Source organism: Bos mutus, chromosome 2 (assembly GCF_027580195.1).
Source record: "Bos mutus isolate GX-2022 chromosome 2, NWIPB_WYAK_1.1, whole genome shotgun sequence".
Taxonomy (NCBI): domain Eukaryota; kingdom Metazoa; phylum Chordata; class Mammalia; order Artiodactyla; family Bovidae; genus Bos; species Bos mutus.
In genome coordinates, this window is record NC_091618.1 from 45,702,217 (window position 1) to 45,727,849 (window position 25,633).

Sequence of the window (25,633 nt, forward strand, 5' to 3'; positions counted from 1 at the left end):
GTACCCTGGGTAGTGCCTCTCTCACCTTGTCCTAATCTCAGCCATGGTCATGTCCATTGCATGTTAAAATAGTCACAGGACTAGGCCAGATTCAAGAGCAGAGGAAAATATTAAGTTGACTTTTTGAGGCGGGGAGTGACAAAAGATTTTGAACTATCTGTAATCCACCTCAATTATCATGTAAGTTTAAGAAAAAATATTTATCTTCTTGGATGATAGTACTAGTTTATTTCTATGCATCTCTTAAACATTGTTTAAAGAATTTATTTTTCTCGGTGACTTTAAGTAAGTTGAATGCTTATTATTGGATTATTATAGCATAAAACCAGCCTCATTATGAAGCCTTGATGGTTCTTTTTTATATAAAGTGAATTATTGAAGAGAATTCTATATAACAGAGTTTTAAAGATAAATCATAAAAACAAAATTGTTTTAATTCATGGAGTGCTATGAAAGATAAAAACACTGACCAATATAGTATATGTGAAGTAGATAGTAAAGTGAATTAAAGTGAATTACAAGATAAAATTAAATTAAAATATATTGAAATTAAAATTAGAATAAAATTAAAAATAAATTATTCTGAATTATTATATTTTTTTGAATTTCCACATAATTATTAGAAAAAGTTTTCAAGTATGTGTTGTGAATGTTTGGTTACCTTAAAAATAATATATAGGAAAGTTTTCAGAATAATTATAATGAAAATGTGAGGATAAAAACATAAGTTATCTAATGAAGAATCAACCGTCTTTTCCTGATTGTGCCTACCACCAGTGGGCAAAAGTACTATTTTAAAATGCTTTCTTTACTGTTTAATATGCTCTGTAACTTCTTTCTTTATTTTATTGAGTCTTAGGTTTTGGCCTGAATTGTTTAATGGGTTAATTTTACAATGTGTTACTGTCAATTACAGTAAAATTTGCTTCCTAAATATGTATTTTCAGTCATTTCCCAGCATTACAGTAATTTGTTCATTCGCATCTCTATTAACAATGTGGTGAAATGTACAAAAACTTGTAGCTTGCTGTCCCAAAACACTGAAAAGGACATTATGATTACATTTGATGAAGTGAAGTATTTTTCTGTACAGGTAATGTTAAATTTCTTTTCAAGAAAAAATAATGTATTCTTTATAATTTGAAATATTCTACACTAATGTGTTTTTTCCTCAGGGGATAGGAAAAAAACAAAAGCAGTGTTCTTTTATTTGGTATTTTACAGTATTTATTTCTATGTTATGGGCTATATTGATGTGTTTGCAGCTTACTGTAAAATATATAATTGTGGTGTTCTCTGAGAGCTTGTTGGTGGTGATTCTCAGTGTTATCACACATGCATGCATTCTTCTCTGTCTCACTCTTCCCCTCCCATCTGCCCTCTTCCACCTGTCTTAGTCAGGGTGGGCTATTATAGCAAATTACCACAGACTGGATGGCTTAAAAAACAGACCTTTATTTCTTGCTTTTCTGGAAGGTAGGAAGTTCCTTCAGTTCAGTTCAGTTGCTCAGTCATGTCCAACTCTTTGCGACCCCATGATCGCAGCACGCCAGGCCTCCCTGTCCATCACCAACTCCTGGAGTTTACCCAAACTCATGTCCTTCGAGTCGGTGATGCCATCCAGCCATCTCATCCTCTGTCGTCCCCTTCTCCTCCTGACCCCAATCCCTCCCAGCATCAGGGTCTTTTCCAATGAGTCAACTCTTTGCATGAGGTGGCCAAAGTATTGGAGTTTCAGCTTTAGCATCAGTCCTTCCAATGAACACGCAGGACTGATCTCCTTTAGGATGGACTGGTTAGATCTCCTTGCAGTCCAAGGGACTCTCAAGCGTCTTCTCCAACACCACAGTTCAAAAGCATCAATTCTTTGGCACTCAGCTTTCTTCACAGTCCAACTCTCACATCCATACATGACCACTGGAAAAACCATAGCCTTGACTAGATGGACCTTTGTTGGCAAAGTAATGTCTCTGCTTTTGAATATGCTATCTAGGTTGGTCATAACTTTTCTTCCAAGGAGTAAGCGTCTTTTAATTTCATGGCTGCAGTCACCATCTGCACTGATTTTGGAACCCCAAAAAATAAAGTCTGACACTGTTTCCCCATCTATTTTGCATGAAGTGATGGGACCAGATGCCATGATCTTCGTTTTCTGAATGTTGAGCTTTAAGCCAACTTTTTCACTGTCCATTTTCACTTTCAGCAAGAGGCTTTTTAGTTCCTCTTCACTTTCTGCCATAAGGGTGGTGTCATCTGCATATCTGAGGTTATTGATATTTCTCCTGGCAATCTTGATTCCAGCTTGTGCTTCCTCCAGCCCAGCATTTCTCATGATGTACTCGGCATATAAGTTAAATAAGCAGGGTGACAATATACAGGTTTGACGTACTCCTTTTCCTATTTGGAACCATTCTGTTGTTCCATGTCCAGTTCTAACTGTTGCTTCCTGACCTGCATATAGGTTTCTCAAGAGGCAGGTCAGGTGGTCTGGTATTCCCATCTCTTTCAGAATTTTCCACAGTTTATTGTGATCCACACAGTCAAAGGCTTTGGCATAGTCAATAAATCAGAATTAGATGTTTTTCTGGAACTCTCTTGCTTTTTCCATGATCCAGTGGATGTTGGCAATTTGATCTCTGGTTCCTCTGCTTTTTCTAAATCCAGCTTGAACATCTGGATGTTCACGGTTCACGTATTGTTTAAGCCTGGCTTGGAGAATTTTGAGCATTACTTTACTAGTGTGTGAGATGAGTGCAATTGTATGGTAGTTTGAACATTCTTTGGCATTGCCTTTCTTTGGGATTGGAATGAAAACTGACCTTTTCCAGTCCTGTGGCCACTGCTGAGTTTTCCAAATTTGCTGGCATATTGAGTGCAGCACTTTCACAGCATCATCCTTCAGGATTTGAAATAGCTCAACTGGGATTCCATCACCTCCACTAGCTTTGTTCGTAGTGATGCTTTCTAAGGCCCACTTGACTTCACATTCCAGGGTGTCTGGCTCCTTAGAAGGACACTAATCAGAATTTACAAGGGCTCCAATTCTCATGACCTAGTTACCTCCCAAACACCCCATGAACAAATACCATTGCATTGGAGATTTAGGCTACAACATGACTTTTGAGAGGACCCAAATGTTCAGGCCATAGCACACCTTTTTTTTCATCTCCTTTTCCTTTACCTCTCTGCTTTCTTCTTATATAGACTCTCTCATTCCTTTTGTACAGATTAGCTTATTTAGTCTTTATAACAACCCTTTGCTATACTCTTATATATATTCTTATTGTCTTATATATACTCTTTGTTTTGCAGATAAAGAAATAGGTACTGTAAGGTTTAAAGAAATTTCTTAAGGTCATAGAACTAGTAATTGGTGGAGCTGAGAATACAGTCAGTCTGGCTTCAACCGACTTCATTATACCGTCTCTCACACCAGGGCTTGCTCTGCTGAGTTTACTTCTGTTTACAGTTAAACTTCCTAGAATCCTAAATGTATCTCAGAGTTGTCTTTAAAATGAGAGATACTATTTCATTTAGCTTCAGGATTCCTTGATTAGTCCAACTGTTTCCTGATAGTTTTATTACATCTGTTGAATTTTAGTGAAATCCTAAAATATTTTCTCTGTGTCATATATATGTATATATGTGTGTGTGTGTGTTTGTGTACATATGTGTGTGTGTGTGTGTATATATATTTCAAACTTCATTTTGCCTAAATGTTGAGTATTGAAAATACTTATTTAAACGTGTTTAAAAAAGCATTATTTTCCTAAATGCAATCCATATTATTTCTTTTACTTTGCAAATAATTTTCCTATGCTTTTTTGCCAAGTTTTCAGGAATTTTGTAGATATATGTTCGTTTAAATAAAACCTGCAAATAATACTGGAAAAAATATAAATTAATAGGGTGCTTATTTTCATTAGATAATCAAAATAATTTTCCTATGTTTATTTTAATAGGAGGTATTAGTTTGATTAGTATAAGAAGAGAGTTTTAGTGGAACTCTAATGGAAAGTTTTGGAATTATCTAGTAATATTAACATAGAAAATTGGACAAGCAAACAAAGAAATGTGAACAAAAAAGCAAGACATTAATTCCAGGGAAATTAAAAAAATTATACAGGACTAGAAACATAATCATTGTAAGTGTATTATTAAATCCTAAAAATAGTTACATATACATAATAAAACCACTAAGTATTAGTCCAACAAAAATGTATGAAATATATTGGAGGACTAATGGGAAAAGAAATGTGAAAGTTGTGGGATGAGGCTACTGACAGCTAATATTTTTCTTCCACAATAAGCAGTCAATAGATTGTATCTAAATGACCTCAGTGTTTATAGTAGAATTATTTATAGTGCCAAGATATGGATGCAACCTAAGTGTCCATCAAAAGATAAATGGAAAAAGAAGGTATAATACATACATGTATACACAACAGAATACTACTCAGCCATAAAAAGAATGAAATTTTACCGTTTGCAGCAAAATGGATGGACTTGGAGGGCATTATGCCAAGTGAAATAAGTCAGAAAGAGAGACAAATTCTGTATTATATCACTTATATGTGGCATCTAAAATATACAACAGATTAGTGAATATAAGAAAAACGAAGATTCACAGATATACAGAAGACAAAAATAATGGCTACCTGTGGGGAGATGGAAGGAGGAGGAGCAAAACAGGGATGGAAAATTAAGAGGTACCAACTATTAGGTATAAAGTAAGCTACATGGATATATTTTACACATGGAGAAGATAGCAGATATTTTATAGAACTATAAGTGGAGTACAGCCTTTAAAAACTATGAATCACTATGTTGTACACCTGTACTTTATATATTGCACATCTGAGACTTCCTGGGGGTCCAGTGGTTAAAAATACACCTGCCAGTGCAGGATCAAACATGGGTTTGATCCCTGGTCTGAGAAGATCCTACATGCTCATGTAGCAACTGAGCCCATGTACCACAACCGTTGGAGCCCGCACACCTAGAGCCCATGCTCTGCAGAGAAGCCACCGCAGCAAGAAGCCCTCACACTACAACTAGAGAGTAACCCACACTGTCCTCAACTAGAGAATGCCCTCACGCAGCAGTGAAGACCCAGCCAAAATAAATACGTAAATATGCCCTGCTGTTTGTAGCAACATGGATGCATTTTGAGAGCATTATGCTAAGTGAAATAAGTCAGGGAAAGACAAGCACTGTGTGATCATTTATATGTGCAGTCCAAAAAAATGAGGAAATTCCATGATGGTCCAGTGGTTAGAACCCTGTGCTTTCACTGCCCAGGGTGTGGATTCAATCTCTGATCAGGGAACTAAGATCTTACAAGCTATGTAGCACAGCCAGAAAAAAAAACGGGAAATGAACTCATAGAGAACTGATTGATGGTTGCTAGAGGTGGGGTTTGGGGGTGAGCAAAATGAATGAAAGTAATCAAAAGGTGCAAACTTCCAGTTATAAGATGAGTAAATCCTTGGGATCTAATGAATAGGATGGTGACTATAGTTAACAATACGTGTGCTCAGTCACTCAGTTGTGTCCAACTCTTTGCAACCCCATGGCTCTGTAAGTCACCAGTCTCCTCTGTCCATGGTACTTGAAATGGGTGTTTCAAAAAATGGATGCTTCAAAAAATATATTTTATGGGTGTTTTTATTCAGAAATTATGTCTGAAATTAAGACTGAAAATTTATTGTTTCTTTTCATATGTATTTTGTGTTAAGGTTCCCAGACGTCAAGATGATGAGAAGAATAATATTCGCTTAGAACTAATGCAACATGACAATACAAAAAAGTACCTTCTCTTGTTAGGGAGTGTTCAGGTACATCTTTATGAAGTAATTCAGGTATGTATCAAATCATTTTTTCACCTCGGTATCACATTGTCCAGTTGGTGTTTGTTTTCAAGATTTATCTGTACTTAATGAACTTCTTTTGCTTATTTTCTGTCTTAGGTACTTAGTAAATTCGTGTGCAGTAAACAATATTTCCCTCTGGCTCAAAAAAAAAAAAGTTAGTTTGTAACAGCATAATGTTTTTTTAATTTTATTTCCTGGAGGGCAGGAAATTTCCTGTAAGTGCAGGTTGTTCAGTTGTGTCCAACTCTTTGTGACCCCATGGACTGTAGCCTGCCAGTCTCTTATGTCCTTGGGGATTCTCCAGGCAAAAATACTGGAATGGGTAGCCATTTCTTTCTCCAGGGGATCTTCCCCACCCAGGGATCAAACCTGGGTCTCAGGCATTGCAGGCAAATTCTTTACCATCTGAGCCACCAGGGAAGCCCCTAAGGGTAATGATACAACCTAAAAGACTAAGCATGCTTTTTGTTTGTTTTATTTTGTTTTCTTACATGTCTCAAAACAAGACTCAGACCACAAACTCTCTTAACTGTCAGTTCCAGTTTCAGTTCAGTTCTTTTTTTTCCTAATTTATTTATTTTTTACTGAAGGATAATTACTTTACAGAATTTTTTTGTTTTCTGTCAAACCTCAACATGAATCAGCCATAGGTATACATACATCCCCTTCCTCTTGAACCTCTCTCCCATCTCCCTGCCCATCCCATCCCTCTAGGTTGATACAGAGCCCCTGTTTGAGTTTCCTGAGCCATACAGCAAATTCCTGTGGCTATCTATTTTACATATGGTAATGCAAGTTTCCATGTTACTCTTTTCATACATCTCACCCTCTCCTCCCCTCTCCCCGTAAGTCTATTCTCTATGTTTGTTTCTCCATTCCTGCTCTGTAAGTAAGTTCTTCAGTCCCATTTTTCTAGATTCCATATATATGCATTAGAATACAACACTTATTTTTCTCTTTCTGATTTACTTCACTCTGTATAATAGGTTCTAGGTTCATCCACCTTATTAGGAACTAATGCAAAAGTGTTTCTTTTTAATATTCCATTATGTATATGTACCCCAACTTCTTTATCTATTCATCTGTGGATGGACATCTAGGTTGCTTCCATGTTCTAGCCATTGTAAATAGTGCTGCAGTGAACAGTGGGATACATGTGTCTTTTTCAATTTTGGTTTCCTCAGGATATATGCCTAGGAGTGGGATTGCTGGGTCATATGGTGGTTTTATTCCTAGTTTTTTAAGGAATCTCCATACCATCTTCCATAGTGGCTGTATCAATTTATATTCCCACCAACAGTGCAAGAGTGTTCCCTTTTCTCCACACCCTCTCCGGCATTTATGGTTTGTAGACTTTATGGTGATGGCCATTCTGACCACTGTGAGGTGATATCTCATTGTAGTTTTGATTTGCATTTCTCTAATAATGAGCAATGTTGAACATCTTTTCATGTGTTTGTTAGCCATCTGTATGTCTTTGGAAAATGTCTGTTTAGGTCTTTTTCCCACTTTTTGATTGGGTTGTTTGTTTTTCTGCTATTGAGTTGTATGAGCTGCTTGTATATTTTGGAAATTAATCTTTTGTCAGTTGTTTCATTTGCTATTATTTTCTCCCATTCTGAGGGTTGTTTTTTCAGCTTGCTTATAGTTTCCTTTGCCATGTAAAAGCTTTTAAATTTAATCAGGTCCCACTTGTTTACTTTTGTTTTTATTTCCATTACTCTAGGAGGTGGGTCATAGAGGATCTTGCTTTGATTTATGTCTTCGAGTGTTCTGCCTATGTTTTCCTCTAAGAGTTTTATAGTTTCTGGTCTTACATTTAGATCTTTAATCCATTTTGAGTTTATCTTTGTGTATGGTGTTAAGAAGTAATCTAGTTTCATTCTTATACATGTAGCTGTCCAATTTTCCCAGCACCACTTATTGAAGAGGCTGTCTTTGCCCCATTATATATTCTTGCCTCCTTTGTCAAAAATAAGGTATCCATAGGTGCATGGGCTTATTTCTGGGCTTTCTATCTTGTTCCATTGGTCTATATTTTTGTTTTTGTGCCAGTACCATACTGTCTTGTTGACTGTAGCTTTGTAGTATAATCTGAAGTCAGGAACATTGATTCCTCCAGCTCTATTCTTCCTCAAGACTGCTTTGGCTATTCGGGGTCTTTTGTATTTCCCTATGAATTGTGAAATTTTTTGTTCTAGTTCTGTGAAAAATGTCATTGACAATTTGATAGGGATTGCATTGAATTTGTAGATTGCATATGGTAGTATAGTCATTTTCACAATATTGATTCTTCCTACCTAGGAACATGGAGTATCTCTCCATCTGTTTATGTCATCTTTGATTTCTTTCATCAGTGTCTTATAACTCTCTGTGTACAGTTCTTTTGTCTCCTTAAGTAAGTTTATTCCTAGATATTTAATTCTTTTTGTTACAGTGGTAAATGGGATTGATTACTTAATTTCTCTTTCTGATTTTTCATTGTTGGTATATAAAAATGCAAGTGATTTCTGTGTATTGATTTTGTATCTTGCAACTTTGCTAAATTCAGTGATTAGCTCTAGTAATTTTCTGATAGTATCTTTAGGGTTTTCTATGTACAGTATCATGTCATCTGTAAACAGTGACAGATTTACTTCTTCTTTTCTGATCTGGATTCCTTTTATTTCTTTTTCTTCTCTGATTTCTGTAGCTAGGACTTCCAGAACTATGTTGAGTAATAGTGGTGAAAGTGGACACCCTTGTCTTGTTCCTGATCTTAGGGGGAATGCTTTCAGTTTTTCAACATCGAGAATAATGTTTGCTGTAGGCTTATCATATATGGCCTTTACTGTGTTGAGGTAGATTCCTTCTTGTGCCCAGTTTTTGAAGAGTTTTAATCATAAATGGGTGCTGAATTGTGTCAAAGCCTTTTTCTGCATCTATTGAGATTATCATATGGTTTTTATCTTTCAATTTGTTAATATGGTGTCTCCCATTGATTGATTCATGTATATTGAAGAATCCTTGCATCCCTGGAATAAACCCAACTTGATCATGGTATATGGGCTTTTTGATGTGTTGCTGAATTCTATTTGCTAAGATTTTGTTGAGGATTTTTGCATCTATGTTCATCAGTGATATTGGCCTGTAGTTTTCTTTTTTTGTATTGTCTTTCTCTGGTTTTGGTATCAGGATGATGGTGGCCTTGTAGAATGACTTTAGAAGTGTTCCTTTCTCTGCAATTTTTTGAAAGAGTTTTAGAAGAATAGGCAATAGCTGTTCTCTAAATGTTTGATAGAATTCTCCTGTGAAGCCATCTGGTTCTGGGCTTTTGTTTTTTGTGAGATTTTTGATCACAGCTTCAATTTCAGTGCTTGTAATGGGTTATTCATAATTTCTATTTCTTCCTGGTTCACTCTTGGAGGATTGATCTTTTCTAAGAATCTGTCCATTGCTTCCAGGTTATCCATTTTATTGCCATATACTTGTTCACAATCAGTCAGTTCAGTTCAGTTGCTCAGTCGTATCTGACTCTTTGAGACCCCGTGAACTGCAGCATGCCAGACCTCCCTATCCATCACCAACTCCCAGAGTCCACCCCCGCCATGTCCATTGAGTCGGTGTTTGCATCCAGCCATCTCATCCTCTGTCATCCCCTTCTCCCACCTTCAATCTTTCCCAGCATCAGGGTCTTTTCCAATGATTCAGCTCAGATGTCTGAAGTATTGGAGTTTCAGCTTCAGCATCAGTCCTACCAATGAATATTCAGGACTGATTTCCTTTAGAATGGACTGGTTGTATCTCCTTGCAGTCCAAGGGACTCTCAAAAGTCTTCTCCAATACCACAGTTCAAAAGCATCAATTCTTTGGCACTCAGCTTTCTTTATAGTTCAACTCTCACATCCATACGTGACCACTGGAAAAACCATAGCCTTGACTAGATGGACCTTTGTTGGCAAAGTATTGTCTCTGCTTTTCAATGTGCTATCTAGGTTGGTTATAACTTTCTTTCCAAGGAGTAAGCGTCTTTTAATTTCATGGCTGCAGTCACCATCTGCAGTGATTTTGGAGCCCAAAAAAATAAAGTCAGCTACCGTTTGCAATGTTTCCCCATCTATTTGCCTTGAAGTGATGGGACCAGATGCCATGATCTTCGTTTTCTGAATGTTGAGCTTTAAGCCAACTTTTTCACTCTCCACTTTCACCTTCATCAAGAGGCTTTTGAGTTCCTCTTCGCTTTCTGCCATAAGGGTGGTGTCATCTGCATATCTGAGGTCATTGATATTTCTCCTGGAAATCTTGATTCCAGCTTGTGCTTTTTCCAGCCCAGCATTTCTCATGATGTACTCTGCCTATAAGTTAAATAAGCAGGGTGACAATATACAGCCTTGACGTACCCCCTTTCCTATTTGGAACCAGTCTGTTGTTCCACGTCCAGTTCTAACTGTTGCTTCCTGACGTGCATATAGGTTTCTCGAGAGGCAGGTCAGGTGGTCTGGTATTCCCATCTCTTTCAGAATTTTCCACAGTTTCTTGTGATCCACACAGTCAAAGGCTTTGGTGTAGTCAATAAAGCAGAAATAGATGTTTTTCTGGAACTCTCTTGCTTTTTCCATGATCCAGCGGATGTTGGCAATTTGGTCTCTGGTTCCTCTAAGCCTTTTCTAAAACCAGCTTGAATATCTGGAAGTTCACGGTTCACGTATTCCTGAAGCCTGGCTTGGAGAATTTTGAGCATTACTTAGTAGTGTGTGAGATGAGTGCAATTGTGCAGTAGTTTGAGCATTCTTTGGCATTGCCTTTCTTTGGTATTGGAATGAAAACTGACCTTTTCCAGTCCTGTGGCCACTGCTGAGTTTTCTGAATTTGCTGGCATATTGAGTGCAGCACTTTCACAGCATCATCTTTCAGGATTTGAAATAGCTCAACTGGAATTCCATCACCTCCACTAGCTTTGTCATAGTGATGCTTCCTAAGGCCCACCTGACTTCACATTCTAGGATGTCTGTCTCTAGGTGAGTGATCACACCATCATGATTATCTGGGTCATGAAGATCTTTTTTGTACAGTTCTTCTGTGTATTCTTGCCACTTCTTCTTAACATCTTCTGCTTTTGTTAGGTCCATACCATTTCTGTCCTTTATCAAGCCCATCTTTTCATAAAATGTTCCCTTGGTATCTCTAATTTTCTTGAAGAGATCTCTAGTCTTTCCCATTCTATTGTTTTCCTCTCTTGCATTGATTGCTGAGGAAGGCTTTCTTATCTCTCCTTGCTATTCTTTGGAACTCTGCATTCAAATGGGCATATCTTTCCTTTTCTCTTTTGCTTTTCACTTCCTTTTTTTTCACAGCTATTTGTAAGGCCTCCTCAGACAGCCATTTTGCTTTTTTTGCATTTCTTTTTCTTGGGGATGGTCTTGATTCCTATCTCCTGTACAATGTCACGAACCTCCATCCATAGTTCATCAGGCACTCTATCAGATCTAGTCCCTTAAATCTATTTCTCACTTCCACTGTATAATCATAAGAGATTTGATTTAGGTCATACCCTAATGGTCTAGTGGTTTTCCCTACTTTCTTCAATTTAAGTCTGAATTTGGCAATAAGGAGTTCATGATCTGAGCCACAGTCAGTTCCCAGTCTTGTTTTTGCTGACTGTATAGAGCTTCTCCATCTTTGGCTGCAAAGAATATAATTAATCTGATTTTTGGTGTCAACCATCTGGTGATGTCCATATGTAGAGTCTTCTCTTGTGTTGTTGGAAGGGGGTGTTTGCTATGACTAGTTCGTCTCTTGGCAGAACTCTATTAGCCTTTGCCCTGCTTCATTTTGTACTCAAAGGCCAAATTTGCCTGTTACTTCAGGTGTTTCTTGACTTCCTACTTTTGCATTCCAGTCCCCTGTAATGAAAAGGACATCTTTTTTGGGGGTTAGTTAGAAGAACTTGTAGGTCTTCATAGAACTGTTCAACTTAAGCTTCTTCAGCATTACTGGTCAGGACATAGACTTGGATTACCATGATATTGAATGGTTTGCCTCGGAAACGAACAGAGATCATGCTGTCGTTATTGAGATTGCATCCAAGTACTGCATTTCGGACTCTTGTTGACTATGATGGCTACTCCATTTCTTCTAAGGGATTCCTGCCCACAGTAGTAGATATAATGGTCATCTGAGAATGTCAATGTTCACTCTTATCATCTCCTGTTTGACCACTTCCAATTTGCCTTGATTCATGGACCTAACATCCCAGGGTCCTATGCAGTATTGCTCTTTACAGCATCGAACCTTGCTTCTATCACCAGTCCCATCCACAACTGGCTGTTTTTGATTTGGCTCCGTCCCTTCATTCTTTCTGGAGTTATTTCTCCACTGATCTCCAGTAGCATATTGGACACCTACTGACCTGGGGAGTTCATCTTTCAGTGTCCTATCTTTTTGCCTTTTTCATACTGTTCATGGGGTTCTCAAGGCAAGAATACTCAAGTGGTTTGCCATTCCCTTCTCCAGTGGACCACATTCTGTCAGACCTCTCCACCATGACCCACCCGTCTTGCGTGGCCCCACAGGGCATGGCTTAGTTTAATTGAGTTAAACAAGGCTGTGGTCCTTTTGATCAGATTGGTTACTTGTCTGTGATTGTGGTTTCAGTCTCTCTGCCCTCTGATGCCCTTTCTCAGTGCCTACCATCTTACTTGGTTTTCTCTTACCTTGGACATGGGGTATCTCTTCACGGCTGCTCCAGCAAAGCACAGCCACTGCTCCTTACTGTTCACAATAGTCTCTTATAATCCTTTGTATTTCTGCATTGTCTGTTGTAACCTCTCCTTTTTCATTTCTAATTTTGTTGATTTGATGTTTCTCTCTTTTTTTCTTGGTGAGTCTGGCTAAGGGTTTGTCAATTTTATCTTCTCAAATAACCAGCTTTTAGTTTTATTATGCTTTACTATTGTTTGAACTCCTTATTGCCATATTCAGACTGAAATTGAAGAAACTGGAGAAAACCACTAGACCATTCAGGTATGAGCTAAATCAAATCCCTTATGACTATACCGTGGAAGTGAGAAATAGATTTAAGGGACTAGATCTGATAGACAGAGTGCCTGATGAACTATGTATGAGTGTAACATACTGGTTTGTCAAGTCGGTTCTGAGCCTTTAGGCAGAACTGACTTGAAGACAGGGTCTGGGGTAAATACATAGCACGTTAACATAGCTTAGGACAAACATTTCCATAAGAAAAATGCATTGGTTAGCTCAAGGTTTGAGAAAAGTTAAGTTCAGGTGGAACCAGGTATCACTATGGCAGCACAGAATTTTAAGAGAAACTTCTTTTTAAATTTGTATAGAGAACGGGAAAAAATGTAACACTAGTTTGTTTCTTCCTGTCGCTTATGAGAGAGAGAAAAAATGTCTGACACTTGCAGCCTATTTCCTCCGTTTGGAGACTCCTGGCCTTCCTGCCTGTTATCCTCTCAATACCAAAGGTTTCCTTGGGTAAAAAGATCCCAATAGTCCCCAAGAGATGAGAGAAGCACTGTTCTGTCATGAGTCAGCCTATCATATAGATGCGTGTTTACCCCTCAAAAGGAGTGTAGGCCTGGTGGTTCCTCTAAGTAGAAGTAGTAGGAGCATTTTTCTTTAAAATATAAATGTAAATATTAACATTTATTTCTGATACAACCTGGAAGTTTTATTTTCTTCCAAACATTCATTATTTTTATATTTTAGCTATTAGATCATATATGCGTTAAAAATCACTACCTGATTTTTTTTAATTTATGAAATGATTTAGATAATTTACAAGTGACACCATGACTATATCAGTAATTCTATATTTAATAATTTTCTTGTTTCTTTTTCTAGAAAGGGTGCTTTACTGGAGAACTCCAAGTGTTGAATAAAAATACAGTAAGAACTTTACTGAAACTTTCAAAGCCTTGTGTGCACATTTCGTGTAACTTTGCTCTGATATTGTTTTTATTCTTTTGTTACACTTCCAGTCACTGTTCGAGTTAATGTAAACATATTAAAGAGAAAGTATAATATTTGCTCAAAAAATCTTCATCTCTACTTTAAAAAAAAACGCTGCTATCTTACTGCTAAATGGTGAACACAAAAATTAGAAATCACTGGGTAAAAGAGTAAAATGCCTCTTGTTGCTGCTTTGACTGTATAGCCTCAGGATCCCCACTTGCTGAATTGAGGAAGAATTATTTTCCTCCTTGAGCAGTCTCTAAATTGGTGTTTACAGTTCTTACTGAATTTCTTTTTAAGTACTTAAAAATTATCTTGATTAATTGATCATCTACTCTGAGAGGCTTCTCCTTACAAAAGCCAAATTGAGGACAAGGAACATTAACGAAAAAATGAAGAACATTTGAGGTCATAACCTCTGATTCCCTCCTTCATTTCACATATGAGCAAGCTGAGGTTCAGAGAGATGAAATCACTTTTTCTAAATTAAAAATTTATCTTAAAATGAAAGTAGAGATGGTAAAAGTGTGAATAAATACTTAAAACATATATACATGGCTATGAATACCTATGTATGTATATAGCTCAGCATAATTGTTAGCAATTTTAAATTGATATTTTTCATATCTTAATCATATAATATTCCTTAAGTTTTATTTTAACATTTCCAGAACACCATAGATTGCTACATAGGAATTACTTCTGTAAAAATATTTTTAATGAAGAGATTCATGCTTTGGTTTTTCTAATTTAAAGATTTGTGAAGTAAAAATATCACTTGCTATAACTCTCCATTCAAATATCTTTCTGATCAAATAATAAAATAAATTTGGCACGTTTAGTTTATCTGCAGGGTGGAGGTGGAATTTATGTTCTCCTATGGAAACTTTGGTTATGGATTTTCACATCAGGTCAGTTTCCCTCTTTTAAAAATAATTCTATTGCAGCTCTTTAGTCATATAATCCTCCTGAGCCTCTTCCCTTTCCAGTTTGATAATGTTCTTTAAAATAAATATTTTTAAAAAGAATGATATTTTTCTCTAGTCTAAAGAAAAATGAAACTTCACCATTGTTTGTTTATACATTTTTAAAATGATATTTTATTCAGGATGTCTTTATTTTAAAACTTTTGTGTGTTAGTGTCTGTGTACAAATACACTTATGTGATTGAAAACAAAATTAAATATTCAAGAAGTGAGTGTATTTTTATATCTAAAAAAATCATTAAAATGGAGTCATTTATGTTACTCAGATATATTGTGCTCTAATCACAGAATCCTTTCTCACCATAATTGTTTCAGTGTCAACTCTTCTTGATTTATCAAGAAAGTAATATGCCCAAAGAAGATATCTTTCTAGCTTAAGCCCACCTCTTTAAATTTACTATGTATATCCAAAGTTGCAGTGAAGATTTTTATACATTAACATTTATCCTTTTCTTTCATTTTGTCCTTAGACTGGATTCCTATAGTGGAAATTATTTCAGTAATGACCTTTTGAAGGAATTGGTCTACAAAAATCTACCCAATAATCTACCAACATATATTCTTATTAAGTATTTGAAAGAACTATTGATATCTCTGGGTATTGTCACAGCTTTGGGGCATTTATAAATCCAGTCTCATTAGTACTTCTGTTGTATAGAAGAAAGGACCCCTATCAGATCAGATCAGATCAGATCAGTTGCTCAGTCGTGTCCGACTCTCTGCGACCCCATGAATCGCAGCACGCCAGGCCTCCCTGTCCATCACCAACTCCTGGAGTTCACTCAGACTCACGTCCATCGAGTCAGTCATGCCATCCAGCCATCTCATCCTCTGTCGTCCCCTTCTCCTCCTGCCCCCAATCCCTCCCAGCATCACAGTCTTTTCCAGTGAGTCAACTCTTCGCATGAGGTGGTCAAAGTACTGGAGTTTCTGCTTTAGCATCAGTCCTTCCAAAGAAATCCCAGGGCTGATCTCCTTCAGAATGGACTGGTTGGATCTCCTTACACTCCAACGGACTCTCAAGAGTCTTCTCCAACACCACAGTTCAAAAGCATCAATTCTTTAGTGCTCAGCTTTCTTCACAGTCCAACTCTCACATCCATACATGACCACAGGAAAAACCATAGCCTTGACTAGACGAGCCTTTGTTGGCAAAGTAATGTCTCTGCTTTTGAATATGCTATCTAGGTTGGTCACAACTTTCCTTCCAAGGAGCAAGCGTCTTTTAATTTCATGGTTGCAGTCACCATCTGTAGTGATTTTGGAGCCCAGAAAAATAAAGTCTGACACTATTTCCACTGTTTTCCCATCTATTTCCATGAAGTGGTGGGACTGGATGCCATGATCTTCGTTTTCTGAATGTTGAGCTTTAAGCCAACTTTTTCACTCTCCTCTTTCACTTTCATCAAGAGGCTTTTGAGTTCCTCTTCACTTTCTGCCATAAGGGTGGTGTCATCTGCATATCTGAGATTATTGATATTTCTCCCGGCAATCTTGATTCCAGTTTGTTTTTCTTCCCGTCCAGCGTTTCTCATGATGTACTCTGCATATATGTTAAATAAACAGGGTGACAATATACAGCCTTGACGTACTCCTTTTCCTGTTTGGAACCAGTCTGTTCCATGTCCAGTTCTAACTGTTGCTTCCTGACCTGCATACAAATTTCTCAAGAGGCAGATCAGGTGGTCTGGGGACCCCTATACTTTACATATACTCTTGAATTTTCAGCTTTTACTACTTTATATACTCTTGGTTTTTTAAATTAGGAATTTAGAGTCAGTAGATCAGTCTTATTAAATAAGTCTACTGCTGGTTAACTCAGAAATCCCTATAAATGCATTTTTAAGTTTTACCTATGGTATATCATAATTTTTTAAATAACATTTTGGATCACAAATACGTAATGATGAAAGCCGTTAGACACGAGCTTTTTTTCTTTTCTCCTTTGATTTTTCTTCTGTTCATTCTGCCTATTTTCTTATCATGAATTGGGCCTTATAGGGATCCTTAATTGTTTAGTCCTTTTGTTACAGTCACAGTTCATGAGCACTAATTTCTGAGGTAGGTGTTGTGTGAATATAACATGTAACAATCCCAGAGATTGATCCTTTTCAAATAAACTGGGCAGGTTTTGCATTTTATTTAGGTGGATTCTACTAAAAACTAGAAACGAAGGCATTATAAGGAAAAGAGTGGGAAGTTTAATAAAAGTTCTACTTGATTTTATGTCTGTGAACTTTTCAGTTACATATTCCCTACTTACCTGTTATGGTAATGCATAACGAGTACTTGCACTGGGGAAATGAAGTTGCATTCAAACCCTGGCTCTTGTGCCTATTGGGTAGCCCTTGAACAAATTACTGATTGTTAGTATTACCTGTAAAATAGAGATACTTATCTACCTCATAGAATTATTGAGAGGATTAAAGAATATTGAAGATGTAAAATTCTTGGCAGATACTTAGTGCTCAAAGTTAATTCTTTCTTTCTCTCTTAATTAATTTCCTCCTTTTATATGTATGGGCTTCCCTTGTGGCTCAGCTGGTAAGGAATCCGCCTGCAGTGCGGGAGACCTGGGTTTGATCCCTGGGTTGGGAACATCCCTTGGAGAAGGGAAAGGCTCCCCACTCCACTATTCTGGCCTAGAGAATTCCATGGACTGTATACTCAGTGCTCAATGTTAATTCTTTCTTCCTCTCTTAATTCATTTCCTCCTCATTTCATTATATAATTATGTGTGTGTGTGTATATATATATATATATATATCATATAAGTCCAGGAAATAGTCATATTAGGATGAACTGAAATTGTGACTAAACAGTGTTAATATGTACTTATTATTTTCTTCAGTTAAAACCACTTCAGAAAATTATTAAGCCATCTATGTTTATGGATATTGCACCACCTCCAGAAAGAACAGACCCTGTGACGTAAGTATTAAAGTCTTACTAACAGTCATTTAAAACATGTAATCCATTTGGTGGAACATCTTGATTGTCTTAAGACATGTCCAGAATGAGCTAGTCTCCAAGGTAAAGAAAGCAGTGAATTGTTTTGCCTCAGGTGGAAGATATTTTGAGTTTCTGGATGTAGCCCTGGAGAGAGTAGTTGAGGAGGTCTGGAGATAAGAAAAAGAAGAGAAGGGTTGCCAACTTTGTGGCTAAAGGAGGGAAAGGAGTGGAAGCCTAATGAGGAAGTTGGCCAGTGAGATATTCCTTTTGCAGAAAGAGGTGAGGAACTTTTAAGATCAAGGTGCCTAATAGTTGCATTTTCTGTTCTGCAGTATGGTAGCATTACGCCCATTTCCACACACTCCGTTTGTTACTTTTAAACTTTCAGGAAAAAGCTTATGGTCAAAAAATGCCATTAGTAGGCCAAAAAGTAACTTAAAATATAGTATGTAAATTAGCCTTGAAATTTCAACAGTAAAGATAGATCAAAGAAAAATGAGCACCCAAGAGAGATATTTAATCTATGGTGCTATGCAAGAATAAGGAATAGAAAATACTTGAAATGGGATTGAGGAAATTAGGTATAGAACAGGAAATTATATTCTGAAGAGCTGATTGTCCTGTCAACACTGAGCATTATCATTAAAAATAAATTTTGTCCATTTGATATTAGTGATTTGTTGAAATGGTAAAGTTTAATGTTTTTCTTATGTTTATTGATTGTTATTTCATACCCATCCATTGATTCAATAGACACTTATTGAATGTTTGCTGTACCCCAGGTTTAATGCAAAGGTAGCATGTAAAAAATAGGGTAATATGAATGAGATGGAGCCCTCCTAGAGATAAACATGAGGTCTGTGGGACACAGCCAGGGAGCTTCCTATACTTTTTAGGGGAGTTAGGAGGAAAGTATGAAGTAAGGATCCACAAAAGAAAAAGCGCTGGATGTAAGACTTGAAAAATGAGTAGTGGTGCACCAGGCTGATTTTGTAAGGGTGAGGAGACACATTCCCTAAAGAGGGCACATGAACAAATGGCGGGAGCCATAAGAGGCTATGTTATGATGGGGAACAGTGAGTGGTTAGTTGTGGGTTGCAAAGTACACAGGAATAAGGAGGGGAGCAGTAGGAGATGAGCTGGAGCAGCAGTCAGGGCAAGACGTAGCAGTCAAGAGGTCAGGCTCTAGAACCGGACTCTGTGGGCTCTCCCATGTACTAGCTGTGCAACCTTGAGCAAGTTACTTTGGCTCTTTGTGCTTCATCTATTGAATGGAATAAAAATAACAACTACTCAGTTGAGTTATTGTAATGTTAAATAAGTTGGAACATGGTAGCAAATAACAAAATTCTCAGTTGTTAACTACTTACTGAAGTAATAAATGTTTTATCATCACCATCATCATCATTGTAAGTTTATACTTCTCAAATGTGAGTAAATGTTACTGTTTTGAGTCCTCCCACATGTGGCAGTGCAACACAAAGGCACTGTAAAATATGGTGCATCTTTCTGGAGTATTACTTTGCTCAAAGATTTTGAAAGGGAAATGTTATCTTAAAATTAACATCTATATATTATATAGTAGAATTTAAAAGTCACATAAATTTTCTTTTTTTTTTAATTTTATTTTATTTTTAAACTTTACAGTATTGTATTGGTTTTGCCAAATGTCGAAATGAATCCGCCACAGGTAGAATGATTCCAAGAAATGATGTGGTTTGTGTCTGATTGCATTAAGCTATACTTCCAGATATCTTCACTGTCCTCTACCCACAGGAGTTCTTTATAGGGAAAATTTGGAAATACTTCAGATGTAGAGCCGTTGAAGAATTTTAAGTGAGGGAGTAAATAGGATTGAATATAGACAGAATTAGTTTAGTATTGGAGATCAAGGACTGGAGGAAGCTATTGCAGTAGTCTACATGAGAGGTACTGACAGTCTGAATGAAGGCAATGGCTAGATGGGTATACAGTTAATTCTGTGTGTCAGCTTGACTGGGCCATGGGGTTCCCAGATATTTGGTCAAACATTATTCTGGATGTTTTTGTAAGAGTGTTTTGAATGAGATTAACATTTAAATCAGTAGACTGAGTAAAGCAGATTGCCCTCATTGGGTAGGCTTCATCCAGTCAGTTGAAAGCCCGAATAGAACAAAGAAATCTGACCTTTCCTTTCTTCGAGTAGGAGAGAATTCCTCCTTCCCAATAATGGCCTTTGACTGAAATGTTGGCTTTTTCCTGCCTTTGGACTTGAATGGAAACATCAGATCTTCCTGGATCTGGAGTCTGAACCTCTCGCTCTCTTTCTCCCCCCCGCCCCTCCCTCCCCACCCCGCTGCCTTCTCCCAGCTTACTTGTTTTGTTTCTCTGAATGCCTCTCACTAATACAGATTTTGATACTGAGAGTGGCTTGAGAGAAACAGAAGATTAAGGATGAGTTTTCTGAATTGGTTCTGAGTTTTTTGAAGTTAGCTCTCTAATCTGATTAGATTTAAAGACTAATGACTCCATTTCTAGTGGTAAAGAGACACTGATACTCCTCAGCATGACCTGGCAATAGTGATGTGAAAAATATCACCATTGGATATCCTTAATCAACAATTTATAAGCAAAGATATGAGTGACTATATATTTGATACTTTCAAACATTTTTGTCAAACTAGTGAACATAATGAGTTTGCTCAAGGATTCAAATTCCCAGCTCAAGCCTTGTATAAATGACCTGAAATCTTCCATGAGTGTTCTGAAGGAGACCCTGATCTCCTGTAGCCGTAATACTAAGATTACTAAGAATCAAAGGCAGAATTTCATCTTGCAGCTGGCTGAATTACAAGGCAAATTGAGCTCCCAGCTTCACAAGGTGTCAACTTTTAAAGTGAGAATATTGATTGGGACTAATTTGGCCACCTCATGCGAAGAGTTGACTCATTGGAAAAGACTCTGATGCTGGGAGGGATTGGGGGCAGGAGAAGAAGGGGACGGCAGAGGATGAGATGGCTAGATGGCATTACTGACTCGATGGATGTGAGTCTGAGTGAACTCTGGGAGTTGGTGATGGACAGGGAGGCCTGGCGTGCTACAATTCATGGGGTCGCAAAGAGTCAGACACGACTGACTTGACTGAACTGAAGTGGAACCTTCAAGTTAGAATGGGAAAATAGGAGAAAATCTTGATGAAACTGGGGACACTGAGCCCATAAATTCTGATATACCTCCTTTGCCAGTGACGTCTCTATCCGTAGCAAAGTGAAAGTGGGCTTTCTGCCTCCGTCTCAGAAGATTAACTCTGTATTGCTTGAGGAAATAGTAACCTCCTCTTCTGAGGCAGTTGCCGTGCAAGATGATGTTGATTCTCCTCAAGACTCACCCTCACAACCCCTCTTTGCTTTTAGGCTTATAACTAGATGCAAGTCCCAGCAAGCTCCTAAAGGTGAGGTTCAAAGTGTGACCCTCGAGGAAGTGCATTACACTCTAAAAAGAACTGCCTGAGTTTTCTCATTTATGTATACAAAAATCCAGGGGATGTGTAGGGGTAAGGATATTTAAGGTATTACGTATAATGGTGACAGGACCATTAAGTTGGGTCATATAAAAAATTTACTGACATGAGCTAACTAAGTAGAGATTCTGTGTTTAATTTGCAGCTTGAGGGGTTACATAGAACTCTTTACAGTGTGTTGGTTACTGAAACATGGACCAAAAGATAACCCACTATGAGTGAATTGAGAAACCAGACCTAGTTTAGTTTAATGTAGAGGAAGGGATTCAGAGGTTTAGGGAGATTATAATGTTAGAGAAAAGTGAAAAGTGTTCACTTTTCACTTTCATGCATTGGAGAAGGAAATGGCAACCCACTCCAGTGTTCTTGCCAGGAGAATCCCAGGGATTGGGGAGCCTGGTGGGCTGCCGTCTAGGGGGTCGCACAGAGTTGGACACGACTGATGTGACTTAGCAGTATTAGAGAGGATTTGTCGTTTAAGACCTACTTATTCTGAGAGGCTGCATGCAGAAGGCACACTGATTTTTATGAAGCTGAGAAAAAAGTTTGTGAGGGAATCCCCACCCTTGAAGATCCCTGTGATTGTTCTTCTCTGAGTAGACCTTGCAGTGGGAACTGCAGTCACTGGAATGGAAAACCTAAATGAATTGGGAGGAATTGGATCCCAGAGTCACAAGGTAAGTGTGGGTACTGTGCTGGACAGCAGAGTCGAAGCAGCAAACAGAGTAGTCTGACTCATGCAGAGCCATGGCATTGGATCATGATATTGCTGGAAACCAGAATACAGGAAGTCTACTAAATTCTTGCTTGATCTGTATTAGCATTGAAGTTCTAGATCAAGTGAACAAAAGTTACCTAAATCATAAAAGATGATACCGTGAAAATGCCACACCCAATATGCCAACAAATTTGGAAAACTCTGCAGTGGCCCCAGGACTGGAAAAGTTCAGTTTTCATTCCAATCCCAAAGAAAGGCAATGCCAAAGAATGCTCAAATTGCTGCACAATTGCCCTCATCTCACACACTAGCAAAGTAATGTTCAAAATTCTCTATGCTAGGCTTCAACAATATGTGAACCAAGAACTTCCAGATGTTCAAGCTGGATTTAGAAAAGGCAGAAGAACCAAAGATCAAATTGCCAACATCCATTGGATCATAGAAAAAGCAAGAGAATCCCAGAAAAACATCTGCTTCATTTAAAGCCTTTGACTGTGTGGATCACAACAAACTGTGGAAAATTATTCAAGAGATGGGAATACCAGACCTGCCTTCTGACAAACCTGTGTGCAGGCCAAGAAGCAACAGTTAAGAACCAGACATGGAACAACGGACTGGTTTCAAATTGGGAAAAGAGTATGTCAAGGCTGTATATTGTTACACCCTGCTTATTTAACTTCTATGCAGAGTACATCATGAGAAATGCCGGGCTGGATAAAGCACAAGCTGGAATCAATATTGCCAGGAGAAATATCAATAACCTCAGATATGCAGATGACACCACCCTTATGGCAGAAAGTGAAGAGGAACTAAAGAGCTTCTTGATGAAAGTGAAAGAGGAGAGTGAAAAAGCTGGCTTAAAACTCAACATTCAAAAAATGAAGATCATGGCATCCGGTCCCATCACTTCATGGCAAATAGATGGGGAAACAATGGAAACTGAGAGAATTTATTTTCTTGGGCTCCAAAATCTCTGCAGATGGTGACTGCAGTCATGAAATTAAAAGACGCTTGCTCCTTGGAAGAAAAGCTACGACCAACCTAGACAGCATATTAAAAAGCAGAGACATCACTTTGCCCACAAATGTCCATCTAGTCAAAGCTATGGTTTTTCAGTAGTCATGTATGGATGTGAGAGTTGGACTGTGAAGAAAGCTGAGTGCCGAAGAATTTATGCTTTTGAACTATGGTATTGGAGAAGACTCTTGAGAGTCTCTTGACCTGCAAGGAGATCAAACCAGTCAATCCTAGAGGAAATCAATCCTGAATGTTCATTAGAAGGACTGATGCTGATGCTGAAGCCCCAGTACTTTGGCCACCTGACGTGAAGAACTGACTCCTTGGAAAAGACCCTAATGCTGGGAAAGATTGAAGGCAGGAGATGGGGACAACAGAGGACAAGATTGTTGAATGGCATCACTGACTCAATGGACATGAATTTGAGCAAGCTCTGGGAGATGGTGAAGGACACGGAGGCTTGGCATGTTGCAGTCCACGGGGTCGCAAAGAGTCAGACACAACTGAGCGGCTGAACAACAACAAAACGTCGCAGTTGTCTGCCACTTAGAAGAGGGGCTTAGGGAGATCAGGTGGTCAAGGAAGTTTTAACTCTGATTCATCTCACAGGGGACCCAGTTGGTCCCCAAATCCATCCTGTAGTTATTTCCTCAGTTCTAGAATGCATAAATCGGAGAGGGCAATGGCACCCCACTCCAGTACTCTTGCCTGGAAAATCCCATGGACGGAGGAGTAGGCTGCAGTCCTTGGGGTCGCTAAGAGTTGGACACGACTGAGCAACTTCACTCTCACTTTTCACTTTCATGCATTGGAGAAGGAAATGGCAACCCCCTCCAGTGTTCTTGCCTGGAGAATCCCAGGGACGGGGGAGCCTGGTGGGCTGCCATCTATGGGGTCGCACAGAGTCGGACACGACTGAAGTGACTTAGCAGCAGCAGCAGAATGCATAAATAGACATATTCAGCAGTTGATGAATACCTCCCTTGACCTGTGGAATGAGGGATGTTACAGTGGGAAAGACCAAATGGTAGTCACTAGAGGTTCCAATGGTAAAACAAAAGTAATACCATATTACTGGAGGGATGGCAGAGATTTGTGCCACCACAGGGATTTGAAAGATGCAGAAGATGCAGAGATGGTGGTTCCCATCACATCCCCATTCAACTCACTTATCTTGCCTGTGCTGAAACAGATGTATCTTGGAGAATGACAGTAGATGATTGTAAGCTTAACCAGGTGGTGACTCCAAATGCAACTGCTGTACCAGATGTGGTTTTATTGCTTGAGTAAATTAACACGTCTTCAGTACCTGGCCTGCCACTCTTGATTTAGCAAATACTTTTTTTCTCCACGTTTGCTAATAAAGACCATCCATAACAGTTTTCTTTCCACAGGCAAGACCAGTAGTACACCTTCTCTGTCCTACCTCAGAGATATATCTCTTCCCAACTCTATAATTTAGTAGACAGGACTCTTGATTACTTTCTCTTATATAAGATACACACTGTCCCTTCCAGTGATGACATGCTGATTTGACCTAGTGAGCAGCACTACTGTAGACCTATTGGTAAGATATTTGCATGTTAGAAGATGGGAAATGTCTAATAAAATTCGAGGGCTTTCTACCTCAATGTAAGTCTGATAAAATTTGAGGACTTTCTACCTCCCTGGTGGCTCAGATGGTAAAAAAAAAATCTGCCTGCAATGCAGGAGACCTGGGTTCAGTCTGTGGGTTGGAAAGATCCCCTGGAGAAGGGTGTGGCTACCCACTCCAGTATTCTTGCCTGGAGAATTCCATGGACAGAGGAGCCTGGTGGGCTACAAGTCCATGGGGTTGCAAAGAGTTGAACATGACTGAGCGACTCTGACACTTTTTTACTACTTACATGAAATTTTAGGGATCCAGACATGTGGCTTGTTAAGATATTCCTGCTGAGGTGAAGGGTAAGTTATTGTGTCTGGGCTCTCCTACAACCAAAAAAGAGACATACCACCTAGTGGGATTCTTGAGTTTTGGAGACAACATATTCCTCTGGGTATGCTGCTCTGGCCAATTTACTCAGGAACCTGGGAAGAAATTTTATGTGTATATATATATATATATATATATATATTTATATATATATATCTCTCATTTTCCTTATCATGTAACATAACGTGTATTCACTTTATATCATAATATTTAAGTATTGTAACCTTATGTCATAGTTATTTAAGTTTCAGGATATTAATCAGAGAGTAAACATCACCCAAGGACTTTACATACTCTTACAAGGAAGGAGCTAGTGAGTTTTTGGCTGTATGAAGGAGAGTTGTATCATGTAAGGTGAATTATGACCTTTTTATTTTCTCATTTGTAAATAAAGCATGCTGTAAGGAGATGTGTATGGGTGCCAAGTTGACAAGGGGATGAACTTATGATGGTTAATTTTTTGTGTCCACTTGACTGGGCCATGACATAAAGATTTGAACCTAGAGATAAGAAGAGAAATCTGGGCTCAAATGCTTTCTACATCTCCTTAGAACTTCAGATCCTTCTCTCCTTTCTCATCTTTGCTACCCGTAATCTTATATAGTTGCTGCTGCTGCTGCTAAGTCGCTTCAGTCGTGTCCGACTCTGTGTGACCCC

General features: G+C 38.3%; 1 protein-coding gene across 1 annotated transcript in view; it reads left to right on the forward strand.

Moving 5' to 3' along the window:
• Positions 1 to 25,633, forward strand: part of C2CD6 (C2 calcium dependent domain containing 6) — a 126,392-nt gene that overhangs the window by 14,548 nt on the left and 86,211 nt on the right. The window contains exons 4-8 of the mRNA XM_070360505.1: positions 948 to 1,093; positions 5,739 to 5,861; positions 13,722 to 13,766; positions 14,675 to 14,743; positions 17,670 to 17,749. Of these exons, the coding sequence (XP_070216606.1) occupies positions 948 to 1,093; positions 5,739 to 5,861; positions 13,722 to 13,766; positions 14,675 to 14,743; positions 17,670 to 17,749 (463 nt within the window). The remainder of the gene's footprint in view (positions 1 to 947; positions 1,094 to 5,738; positions 5,862 to 13,721; positions 13,767 to 14,674; positions 14,744 to 17,669; positions 17,750 to 25,633) is intronic.